This window comes from Anser anser (genome assembly GCF_964211835.1).
Source record: "Anser anser genome assembly, chromosome: 2".
In the NCBI taxonomy this organism is placed as follows: Eukaryota; Metazoa; Chordata; class Aves; order Anseriformes; family Anatidae; genus Anser; species Anser anser.
Genome location: NC_139721.1, coordinates 148,200,024 through 148,213,416, shown reverse-complemented (window position 1 = coordinate 148,213,416; position 13,393 = coordinate 148,200,024). Strand labels below are relative to the sequence as shown.

The window sequence follows — 13,393 nt, the reverse complement described above, 5'->3', positions numbered from 1 at the left end:
AGTGATGAGATGTTTGCTATGCAGGACCTTTTCCTTCCAGCCACTTTCACCTTTTTCAAAGATCTCTTTTGAAGCCAGTTTTGCCCCCTTTGGAAAGCTATACAAAATGTATTATCTAGTGCACTGATGATTTTAGCTAGCTATGTAGTAATTAGCTAATTACTCTTTATGCGTGCCTTTTTTTTCCCCTATAATTGCAAAAAAGTGGTAACAGTAACTGAAACATTTCCAGGAAAAAAAAAAAAAGTGGGTGGGTGGGTGGGGAATGGACAGAAGGGGAGTACTTTTCACCTAATTGCATGCAGTCTGACAACTTTGTCATATCTGTAGTAAAAATATAGGGTGAATATTTGCCGTATCCATACAAGCGGCTCATGTTATGGAAATCAGAATTTTCCTGTATGTTATTCCTGCAGTGCATCAGAATAGTCAAGTTTGTTGTCAGCGTAATGGTTGATTAAGCTAGGGCTTTTCCCCTCATGAGATGTGACAATTTTCTAATTGTTTTAGAAAGTAATACATATCCAGTAGTGAAATTCATGTAATGTCATGATCTTTCATTAGAAATAATATTGTGTTATTGTGTGTAGTGAAAGTTAGGACCAAGCATTTTAAGTGGTAGTTTTTTTTTGTTTGTTTGTTTGTTTTTTTGCATGAGGATCAGCAAGGAGGATCCAGGAGGAAAAAATATTTTTAAAGATTCTTTCAGAGAAAAATAATAATATGTGCATCTCATATGAAGGAATCACACTTAATACGTTGCCATTGCCTAAGATAACTATAATTTTAATTCAGGTTTGCAAATTATTTTTTTTCCTTACAGCAAGTTTTAGCTTAGTGTTTCTAAATAGTGAAATAACCTGTTTATTTCGAGTTAAGAACTGAAATGGTGATAATTCTGTGTGTCTACCGTCTTCCAAATAATGATAGATAATCCCCATTCTCTCAATTCTGTATCTCATGCATATATCCTGAAAACAGATTTATTCAGCTTAGACCAAAGCATTGCAATGAAAATGTTACTCTTTCTGATAGTCTTTATGGCTGTTTAGTTTGTTTTGGTAACAAAATTTTCTATAAGCTTAAAAGTTGCTTCTACTCTGTACTCAGCAGTTTGAAAACTGATACACAGACTTATGCATCAAAATGAATTGAAATACTGGAAAACACAATTATATGTATATATTTATCACTGTAAAAGAAGCAGTGGTAGTGGGTTTATAATATTTATGTACGCATTCCCTTCATTACCTCAGAAGTGTTTGATGCAAGAGAAGATGCTGACTTCTTGCAGTAGGCTGCAGGTACAAGCGGTGTATGTTACTTTTCAGACCTCTGCAAAGGCCTATGTATACAAAGTGAGTCATGGCTAATGTTACTATCTGTGTTACGTTGCTCTTATCAGTAGGATTGCTGTTTGACATGATGTTTTATTGGTTGTGTTTATAAGTTATTCAAGGTACTCTCTGCGATGATTTAGTTTTCATTTTTGTTTTATTTCCTTTTGTTTTTTCAGGTAAATATCAGCTGTCTCCAACAGTGAACATGCCCCAAGATGACACTGTCATTATTGAAGATGACAGGCTGTCAGTACTCCCTCCACATCTCTCTGACCAGTCGTCATCTAGTTCCCATGATGATGTTGGATTTGGCACTGTTGATGCTGGTGGATGGGCTAAAGCTGCAATTAATGAGTCAACAGACTGGTAAGAAGTTAAAAATAGATGACTGCAGTTACATCTTTATCTTTAGTTTAATTTTTGGCTACTGCTAATATTAATCTTTTTTTTTTTCCATCACATTTAGATTTCACTATTTTTAGACTTGTAATTGCTCCTGTTTCAGGAAGGAAGTCTGTACATATTATTTGTTAAACTTTTTTACTTCTGGATGGAGTTTTGTGCTGTCTCCAAGCCCATTTGTGGAAGTTTGCTAATTGTTTTAAGACCAAATCAGCATATAGCTGTGCTCATTTGAAGATTTAATATTAATTTAGTTACCAACTGAGATAGCTGAAAAAAAAAGCTAAATTTAGCAAAGATGAAGAAATTCCACTTTGAAAATTTAATTTATAATTCTCACTGTAAATATTTCTATGTCTGTAAGAGAAAGGTTTTATTTTTATATTTTTGTAAGTATTTAGGAGCCTTCTAATATACTTCTTTGTATTTTCTTGATTTTCCTAATAACATACAGTAATTTTAAAATCTATTTAGAGGACAAGGCAGGTCTTTGTATTACCCTGTTAGTGTTAATGGTTTTGCAACAAGAATTAGTTAAGACTTCTTTATTATGAAGGGATACCTTTTATATCATAATATGATGTGTATCATGCAAAGGCAGTGTACTATAATAATTTCACGTTTAAAACTATTGAAAGTCATTCTACTTTATATGTTTAATCCATAATAAAAATAATTTCTTTACATCTTAGGTTGATTCTCTAATTACTTTTATACATTTTAATATGAGATTTAATGAGAAGTGCATTGATTTCTATTATTGACTTGCTTATATTCCTGGCAAAGAAATACTGTTTATTGCTTAGTTAGTATACAATTAATACAGATCTAAGATTTAATTTACAACTCCTGTAATTATCTATAGTAGGAGCAAAATAAAAGCCCACCTCTGTACACTTCCACTTCTTAAAGCTAGATAATTACCACAAATGGTGTGAAGTATATGAATTTTCTTATTTCTCTTGTCTCTCGAGCCTGTTATGAATGTGTCAGCAATATCTTAATAAAACAGCAATAGCACCTGTCAGCTGATATGCACCTGTCAGCTTCTTCTGTGGTTTATATTAGTTTATTTCTTCTTATGTCTGGGAATTGTGCTCTGTATTTTTAAACACAGTTTTAATGATTGTATAAAACGATAAAATTTTTTCATCCTCATTTGCCTTTTTCGATGTTGCAGCTCTTCTTGTGGACAAGTCATACCTGTAATTTGGGCTCTTGAAAAGTCTATCTGTCTTCTGTAAAAGCTTTTATAGCTGAAAATCTGAGATGTTTAAATAGCATAGCACTCAAGACCGCATATAATGGCTTATTGCTGAGGGACTTTTTTTTATCCGAATATGAGCAAAAAAAATACAGCATAAAGTAAGAGGCCATTTAAAACCTGCAGATGCTTTTACATTTACTTCTGCAGCGTATCTTGCTATTCATATACTTCTTTGAAAATGAGCATTACAGTAAAGAAAATAGAGATTAGATATTGTGGAATTGATCATGCTCGAAACCTTTAAACCTGTATCTTTATAAGAAATTGTAAAGGTCTTCAAATACAATTGCAGTTAAAAGAGTAGGTGAGCACAGCGCCTTACAGGATAATGTATTCTATTTGTAAAAAAAGTAAATAGCAGTAGAAGTAGATTGTTGCATTAATTTCCTGCTGCTAATGGATGAAGGAAGACTTGTAAAATGAAGGTGCATTGTATGATTTAGCTGGAAGGCACAAAGGGTAAAGCTAAGAATATGGATGAAGGGTTATCCAAACAAGAATGGCAGCTGTTCTGAATCACAGAAGAAAATGTAAGCTTTTCCAGCCTGACAATATCTCCCTAATCCTTGATGAAAATGTTATGAAAACAAAGGGGCAATAAGACAGGATTAATAAGTGGAATTTTAATAACATTGAGGGTCAGAAGACGGTTACATTCTTTTAAGGATCAGCTGTCATTCCAGAAACCTTATTTGTTAAGTATTCTAGAATATAGTAAATTGCATTTGGCAATGCTTAATGACTTGCATTAAATTCACCTTCTGTCTTCTATTAATGTAGTTGAAAAATATTAAAATGAGACATTTTTAGGGGTATTTGTTACTCCTCTGTGCTCTCTGGCTTTTCTAGTTATGGATCTTCAGTGGGGCTTTTGAATACTTTTGTGCAAAATGGATGTATTCAAACTCCTGTGATCTGCATGTTCCCTAATTTCTAAAACACCTGTGGATCATTAATAATAGAAATAAACCAGAACACGAAAACTGATGACACTATTTAGGAGACTGACGTTTGTACTCTAAAAAGGTGTGGGATTTCATGATGTCAGAGAGTAAGTAATTTTTGGTGCTAAATAGCACCTCTTGTATTCCAGATACTATGCAAACATACGGTAATAATCCCCATAAGAAATGTGTGTGGAGGATAGGTGCTAAGTACAGATAGCGGCAGCAGGAGAACGCCCTTAAACATGGTGGCAGTTGAAACACTGGGATTTGATCTCCAGAATTTGTGATTGCTGATGCTGTGTCAGACCACACCATCCTCTACATGAGAATGCCCTTTCCCAGTTTTATTTAACTTTGGAGTTTCAGTGTGTTCTCAGGACTTCAAATGAATGTATGCATGCGGGCTGTATTTACATGAAAATGATATTCAGCTTTATTAGAAGCTTTATGTATGCTGATCAAAGCAAGCTCATATAAAAAAAAGAACATGCAGCCAAAACAAATAGTGTTAGAAATTCACCCCTTTTGAAGGAAGTGCCACATGATACATTTTGTTCGGCAGGATGGAGCTGGTCATCCTTAACTAACGTGAGCTGCATTAACAGATGTTGCTAGAGAAAATTTTCACTTAGTAAAACCACATTTTTCTAGCCTTCAGAGCCCGTGCTGACTATTAGTGAGCCAGAAACTCCTGTGTGGCCTTGGGAAAGCCATTTATGATCTGATTATGAAAGGTGTTGAGTTGAGTCACTCGGAGCGTGTTTTCAAACTTAGGTGGTTCATATTCATCTACAAGTTGCACTGCTGTAAATGCTATGAGTATGTATTGACTTCATCCATTTTACCTTTTAGTTGTGTGGAGATCATTTTTTCCCTGTTTTGTGGGTGTGAATGTGAGGACTAAATAGTTATTTTTTCGTTCAGGCTCTGATTCATCAGAGCTTTTAAGCATATGCTTCAAAACCTTGCTAAACTGTGCAGACATCTCTGAAATAGTTGCTGCAATTAAATGTAAAACATTATGAGCCTGAGCCAGAACCATTAAAGTCAAAAGGCACTCGACATTGACTTTATTCATAAAAAGTTCTGATCCTGCTCTTATTTAAGTATTACATGCTTGTCACATGCACATATCTTATTATTTGTAAATCTGCCACTACTAGACCGAATTTCTTCTACACTGCCTAGTAATGCAGATAGTGATTTTCATCATTTATAGGACTCAATGCCTCTGGACACATTTCCTTAGCTCTCCTCATTGTTGTGCCTAGTACCCAGGTGTTTCTCGATCAAAGATGCTTCTATAAATTGCAGTATGTGGCATGCATAAGCATGTTCACATTACATAATTTAAAAGTGTAAGTTCATTTCTGCAGAAACTTTTCCTGTTTCTCACTAGGTATAAAATGTGAATTTTAACTGGCCCTTAAAATAGAAAATAATTATTTTGAAATATACTGCATAGTAACATGTAGGTATACAATATTTTGAATGACATTTAGAGAGACATGCTTAGAGATCTCAGTGACAAGATATTCAGCTTTATTATCGCCAAGTGCAACAATTGAAAGAGGAATTTTGAGGATTTTTTCCCTACTGGATAGATAATGGTGGTGCAAAGTACTTGTGTTTGTTTGTTATTGTGTTGGGTTTTTTTGTTTGCTTGTTTGTTTGTTTTCTCAGTAATTTATGCTTTAGATTTCTCCTTGTGTCAACCTAAGTAGAAATCTAACTTCTTTGGGCTTGCCTTCAGGCTCTTATTAACGCTCTTCCCTTTTCTGGGAGTGAGAAGACCCTTGTGTGAATTTTCTTTCAGTTGGTCTATTAGCAGTAAGTGATCTTACAGTGGTCCTTTAATTGCTTCTCTCTCTCTCTCTCTCTCCCTCTCTCCCCCTGTCTCCCTCTCTCCGTGGTGTGGCCATGGTGACACATTACAAGCCTAGGGTTTAGCTTGCACATCAAACTAATTTTGCCTGCGTTCTTGCATTCATGATTCTACCAACATCAGACCAACATTATTAAATCTGTCTTCAGAAAGCTTCTGAGGCCAAGGTCATGCAAGAAACCTGCAGAAGAGACCAAATCTGAGTCCAACTTAATGATGAAACCATTGTGGCGAATACTTGCTCTGTAGTGGAGTATTGAGTAAAAATATGTTTGTCTATCATAGCCAAGTTAAAATCAGGAAATGCTATAAAATTTTAATAGAAAGTCTTTAAATTAAGAACTTTGGGAAGTCTCTGTGGGCTTCAGGCAGGATAGATTCTGTGTATGCTTTACAAAATATATTTTGTGATGAAGAAAAATCTGATAAGGTGGTATTAAGAGAATATACTGGTTTCTCATTAAAAAAAGGAATTTTTTTTTCTCTCTCAAATTATTCCTGTCTTGGGGTCATATATTCTGATAGTATATGTATAGCTTTACATGAGATATGTACATCTTTCCTTAAAGCTCGTAAGTGAATTATTTTATTCTTTTTAACTGGAATTGCTTGATGCAGTGAAACAAATCCATTGTGTGTGTAACTGAGTGGTTTATTTAAAAATGTGTACTTTATTGTTGGTAGAAGTCACATGCTAAATAAATGCTTTTCTCTGCAGAGTGAAAGGTTGCGTGATCTTGATAAATGTTTGCATGATTTTTCTCCCTTCCTACAGCACTCTTAGTCCAGATGTTGATCCAGTGCTTGCCTTCCAGCGAGAGGGTTTTGGACGCCAGAGCATGTCAGAAAAGCGTACAAAGCAATTTTCAGATGCCAGTCAGTTGGAGTTTGTTAAAACACGAAAATCCAAAAGCATGGATCTAGGTAGTGAGTGATATTTTTTCAATTGTTTTATTTGAACCTGATTTTCATGTTGTAAGTATATAGATTTTGTAATTCCAAACACATTATTTATGTGCAGTAATACTGTGCATAAGGTCTACTGGTGTGAAGTAAAGTATTCTTAACATGAATGTCCAAGTGGCCTGTGTATTGTTCATACCACTTGTAAATGTCCATACATTTAAATATCAGAACCCTCTGGATATACAGTCATACGTAAATATTGAATGTCTTCATTAAAATGGAGGTGAAAAGTGCATTTAACAATCCACATAGAATAACTGTGTAAAAATGTACCATGCTGTGGTTATGGGTACACAGAATTATTCTCAGTTCATGATTACAATTCAATTAGCCTTAAAGACCCTTAGTAGTTTTTATTTTATAGGTGGGTTTTGATTAAGATATTAAATATGTAAGTGTTTTTTTGAAGAAATCTTTCAGAATTAGAAAATCAAGGTAGTCTGACTTCTGGTTGAGATCTAAGTTTTATATTTATATCAGAAGCCCTGAAACTAGGAGCAACTAAGACAGGCAATCAACTGTGACCATTTTAACTGGTAAAACAACTGAGAGGAAGCAAATGCTAACCAGCCCATCTATTTTTCTGTATTGAATTTAGATTCTGAAGTGCGGAATCTAGTAACCTTAAACAGTGAGTTTTAAGTACTTAAACACAAAAATCCATACTCAGAATAATAAATTATAATCAGATTTGCTCCTTTACAATAATTGTCAGTATCTTACCTGCAATCCCTAATTCACCAACTTCTTCAGAGGACAGTAAGGTTGGTGGCATTGACTTGTCTTGACTAGTTGCGATGTGCTAACGTGTAAATAACATATTGTACCTGCCTGTGATGTGAACACGACTGACATTGCATGAAGGTTACTTGTTTGCTGCCATTTCTATTTAGAATGTTTGCTTACTGTTACAGTTTATATGCATGAAGGATGACATTGCTAAGGCCCCCCTAACTTGAAAAAAAAATACAAAAAAAAAATAAAGGAATGTTGGATGCATGTGGGGCATGGGCACTAACTGGGCTAACCATTATACATTTACCTTTTAACAGTAGCTGACGAGACTAAGCTCAGTACAATGGATGACCAGAAAACAGGTAAGAATTGACAGTAAGGCTGTTGCTATAGAAACCTTGGTCAAAGCAGCTTACCACAATTACAGAACTGCCAATCAAATTGCATGAAAACATGAATATTCCAGTACTTGCATGGCTGCTCTCTATTGTTGTGTATAATCAAGTCGTAGAGAAAAAGAAAATTCTCTATAGAGATAAGTATCTAGGGTGGTATATTCAAGCAGGTCATATATCTGGCTGTGGGTAGACACCTGTTTCTACACTTTGAACTCATAAATATTCACAGTTGTCTTGATTTTTGTCCTTTCAATGAAATCTCGGAAAATCTTCTCGCTTCAAACTCAGAGTAATGTTGTAGAAGAGTCGAATGTTTGGCTTACAGTGCTAACACAGTGCTTGAAAAGAATTACTTTAATTCCAAAATTGCTATCTTTGCCTTAAGTGGTCATCAGATAGGTGTTGTGAGTTGAACTGAGGATTATTAGTGCAAGTCGATTTGCTTTTGGAACTGAAACCAGAGCAGTGTAACAGAACAAAAGACTATGTAAATAGAATATTTTCCACATATGATAGATTGTAACACTTCACACAATGATAATGAGAAATAGCTTTCAAAGCATATTTTTTATTAGTAATTAAAATAATGCACCAGCTGCAATTATTAGCCTTTATGATTTATTAATACAAGTTAGCTTTTGACCTTTGGAATGCTGTTTTAATTAGGCTAGATCCAGAGGACACCATAACATTACTTAGCTCTAATTAGGAACAATTCACCTTTTAAACCTGACAATATTATTTATTTTAGCATGATTTGGGGAGCAGGGCATTCCACGCAGAATTTATGATTAATAATTCACAACTGCATCTCTGTTTAACGACACTTTACAACATGAGTAGGAACATTGAGAAGCTGTAACTAATCAATTGACTGCATTATATTTTTTATTAAATCAGATAAAACTTCAAGCTCTTAAAATGTTGTAGAATATGGCCATAAACTTGCAACCTTACAAATTGAGTATGAATAAAAAAATAATATTATTGAATGTTTTGAAAGTTTAGGGCCACCAGAATGTATGAATTGTGTTAATGATTATGGTAAGAAGCAGAGCTTGGGAACTGCCTTCACCATGAGCACTATTCACAGGAAAAGAATTTACAGATCAAACACAAATTACTTGTAAATAATTCTTCATTTACTTATTAGCCTGCTTATTGGAATGGGATGTGATAACAATGATGTAAATCCTGTATTTTAGCAAAATATGATGCTTAGGTTTAAAAGTGCATAGTGCTTTTGGTGGTATCAACAGAGTGTAGTTTTTCTATATGTGTGACACCTGGATTAAATTCCAAAAAGAGACACGTCAGACAACTTGGGTGAACGAGCGTGACCGTAACCATCTGGACTAAGCAGTTACATATTTTGTGCACAGCAAGCTCAGTGGCTGGAAAGAAGGGGGAAAAAAAACCACCGCACCTTTGACTGTACTTTTTAAAATTTATTTTGTGTGCTTTTAACCAGGTTTAGTATGTAAACACTGCATTTCTCCCATTACTGAAGATGGATGTGGTTTTTAAACAAACCACTTACTGCAATTTGGCTGAAAAATCATCTGGTATAAGAAAAAAAAATACATCAAATGTGTGGTGAACTATGATTTGACGAACTGTAGAAGCCAGACAAATTCAGCATATATTTGCTTTAAAGAAAAATAAAAACAAACACTGTTTGTTTTTGATTAAACCCAAAAACAAAGTTGGGTTTAATAGTATTAGCTGAAAAAGGAGAGTGTAGAACTCACCAGCCCTAGTAACTATAATAGATTTTTAATTATTTTTCTTTCTGTAGTTCACTTGAAGTGCCTAATCCTTGCAGTGTTTATAGTTCATTCTAGAGGTTAGAAGTATATTCAGTAGCAATTGAGCATGGCTCATTTATTGAGTCCCAGGCATGCTATAGTTATAGCAGGTTGTTTTTTTTCTTTTTTTTCCATGTCCACAGTGAGAAAAAGCCAAAAAACTCTCTCTCAAACCAAACAACAGCAAACAACAAGCAAAACCGACACAGAAGATGTATTTAAATTATTTATTTTTACAGGATGCTTTTAAAGTAAACTTTTATTAAATGGAAACAAAGCTGAAATACTTTTGATGCAGTTACTTGCTCTAGTCTTCCCCTGCCCCCCTTCCAGCAAAAAATGTTACTCTTTTTGTATGAATTGAACCAGAAATAGAAGAATTTATCAACTAATGTAGCAGATGTTAGTAAATTCAAAAATAGACTAATGTCCTTTAAGAAAGCACTTAAAAGTAGACTTTGCGCCTTTGCAAAACTGCTTTAATCAAATAGAGGGAAGTTTTTGACGTCACTGGTAGCATTTAACCTAAGAGTTAGTAAAAATAATGTTTCAGAAAGAAACAAAAGCATCATTTAAAATCATTTAAAGGGAAGTGCTTTTATAGCACTAAAAAAATACTTTTACAGCTTTTAAAAATAGTCACCCGAGGAAGCCTCCTACGCCCTTTAACACCACACTTTTTGCCTTTGCAATTCGCCCATGCAGACTTGTGGCACCGTATAAATACTTAACGTAAGATTAGAGAGGTGGGAGCATCGTGAGTTGTTAAACAGAGTCAGTGCAACAGGAAAAAAAGGGGGCTTGGAGCAGGGAGCATCACGTAGGTTTGATGTGGTCTGTGAGTATTAGATGTCTCATTGGATCTGTGTGTGCGGTGAAGCCCTGCGGTGCCTGTGCCACGTGAGAGCCGATGCATGCAACGCCCGTAGGTCGTGCATGAGCAGAGGGTGCTGCATGGTCCGGAGAGCGAGGCTTGGCGTTATCCCCAGGGACCGGCCAGCTGAGACACAAGGGTGGCGGTGCATGCCTGGTGGGCAGGGGCTTGGGATGGCGTGAGCATGGCACAGAGCCCGTAAGAGACGGGTATGGGTGTATGGCACGTAGAGGAGAGCGGTGTGGATGAACGTGTAAGCAGCGTGCAGGGAGGCTGCGCACGCGGTAGGATTTACGGATGGGGTGCTTCTGTGTTACAGATGGCTGAATCCACCTCAAAGGGTGGATTATTTGTTAATAAAATTGTTGGAAAGGAAAATTTTGATTAACTTCAAATTTTAAAAAATGATAAAAGAACCCCTTTCATCCCTCAGTCATATAAAGATGCTTTAGGTAGATGTGTCTTTTTTTTTTCTTTCTTTCTTTTTATTTTTTCTGTTTCAAATTCTGCTGTCAAAATAGAACTCAGCAGATAACATTTCTGATGATTACCACCAGCACTGTAAAGTCTAGAAGAAAATGCTGACATTTTTGTATTTAGAATACAAGGTTTTGATGTGACTCATAAATTTTAAACAAAATGCATCTTAAAGAAAGTTTGCAGTTTCTCAATGGATTATGAATAAACAGCTCACTTTCTGGCTAGTGAATTCTAGTAATAAATTCTGAACTCACTCAATTTACAGGGAGCCTTAACCATATATTTTGAAAATAGTAGACTTGCTACGAAGTGGCCATAGAAGCTGGTGAAGGGATTGAAATACGTATAGCTTTACGATCACAGTGCTTAAACTGCTTGTGTAATGACATTTTCCTCTTTCAAATTCTGCAACCTGTCCACATTTGTGTTCATGGCCACCCAAGTTCAATAAATATTCGTATCATTTCTGTAATCCGTTATTAGTTTTACAGTACTGAAGGAACATTAGGTCATATCCCATCTAGCTTTTCCTTTGGGAAAGCACAACTTATATAAATATTGTTCTCACAAAGATCTGTATTGGGTAGCAGGAAATGGAATTTTTTTTTAATGTTCTTTATGAACATAAATGGGCATATAAATGCTTGCTTTATAATTACTGTTTACAAAAAAATCCACTCAGTAATTAGGAAAAGATATATGAGCATTTCATTTAGAAGGTTGCAAAGCAAAGGAATAAGGAAGTTTACAGAAAGTTGCCATGTAAGAGGATACCCTTTCCCTTTGTATATGAAATTGAATCTGTCAAACAGCTGGTTTGTATAGGATTGTCCTGTCTCTTCTATTTTTATTCTTTTCCTCTTCAAAATGTTACATTCATTTTTCTTTCCTGTCTTGTGGATTGTTTTTATCAAAACACAATCCCAAAAAGTAAAAAACCAAAATCTCATTTGTTGTGTACTGCAGGCTTTAGTGGGGGACCAGCAATTTGTGACATATGTTAGAAAGTGGACAGTTTTATAGGGCATTGCCCAAGCTGAAGTTCTTTCGCTTGGTATAGTGTTCTATGGAAATGCTTGCATTAGACTTCGGGCCATGTTCAAAACTTGGGGGAACCTGGACTGCAGTTTGTTTGCACAGCTGGAAAGCCATCAAACATCCTTGTCCAAGCTGCCTGCTCCTGCTCACCCCAGCAGCCGCACTGTGCCCCCAGCTATCCTCATGACCCTCACCCTCCAACAAATAGGGGCCGTGAGCGAGAGGGTGGCTTCTTCTGCAAGATGCGAGTTCATCAAGATAAAATTTTGAATTTGATGGGGTGTGTTTCTTTGCAGCTGAGGGTGAAAACAGCAGGACCCCAGACTTCTGGGGGAACCAAACTTCAGAACTGTGAAAAAAGACTGTTGTTTTGTTTCTGTTTACAAATTCATCTCAAAAGTAGGGCAGCTGAAAGGGAATTCTTTGACAGCTGCTGCTTGAATCTAGTTGATCTAAGGGATTTTATTTTAACTTAGTTGTTCAGACTCTTGATAGATGAGTGGAAAATGAAAGCATTTGTCACCTTGCTCTACCTAACACCAAGCTAGCAAAAAATATGGAGAGGACCTGCCATGCTGCCTTTCTGTAGGTCCCGCACCTCTCTTCCCGCTTCCATCCCACACTACCCAACACTGACCGATGAGAGAAACTGTTGTTATTAGTGCTATTCGTCCTCCCCCCTTCCCAGTTTAAGGTAACTTCACATAACTGTGTCACAGAAGTGTGACAGATACTGTCTCTCCTCCCTCCTAACATCTACCAGAACAGGAGTCAATTCCAGAGCTTTCTGTTATTCTGATATAAATACTTTAAAAAGATAACTCGTTTATTGCATCATTCACACCAGACCTTGCTTACAAGCAGGTTGTTTATTGGTTGGTTTGTCCTGTTCAGTGCTTGGCTTTGTCTCCTGGAGCTGTCTGGCTATGAACAAGTCCCTTTATTTTTCTGTGCCTCTGTAAGATGAGGGTGGCAACTAACTTCCCAACCCCAGGGACTGCTGTGGTGCCACGGCACCCTTCGCTGTTCTGCTCCCTTCAGGTCAAGAAAAAAGGGGATTTTCCATATTCTAGGTGAGGGCTCTGATCTCGTAACTTCAAGAAATTTGGCTGAGATGATCATGTCCCACCTCTTCTCTCAAGCCACAAATCCTATCGAAGAGCTGTCCAGGACTATTCTGCACTTCTGAACAAAATCACTCTAAATAAACACAGTGAATTTTTATTTATCTATTTATTGCCTGATAGATCTCT

General features: G+C 36.0%; 1 protein-coding gene across 12 annotated transcripts in view; it reads left to right on the top strand.

The window, feature by feature from the left end:
• PARD3 (par-3 family cell polarity regulator) overlaps window positions 1-13,393 on the top strand; it is a 448,908-nt gene that overhangs the window by 284,429 nt on the left and 151,086 nt on the right. For 8 of the 12 annotated variants that reach the window (XM_083826067.1, XM_083826066.1, XM_083826060.1 and 5 more), the window contains 3 exons: window positions 1,517-1,706; window positions 6,617-6,768; window positions 7,860-7,904. In XM_083826067.1, the coding sequence (XP_083682193.1) occupies window positions 1,517-1,706; window positions 6,617-6,768; window positions 7,860-7,904 (387 nt within the window). The remainder of the gene's footprint in view (window positions 1-1,516; window positions 1,707-6,616; window positions 6,769-7,859; window positions 7,905-13,393) is intronic. The other 4 variants (XM_083826068.1, XM_083826063.1, XM_083826061.1 and 1 more) reach the window with 3 other exon arrangements.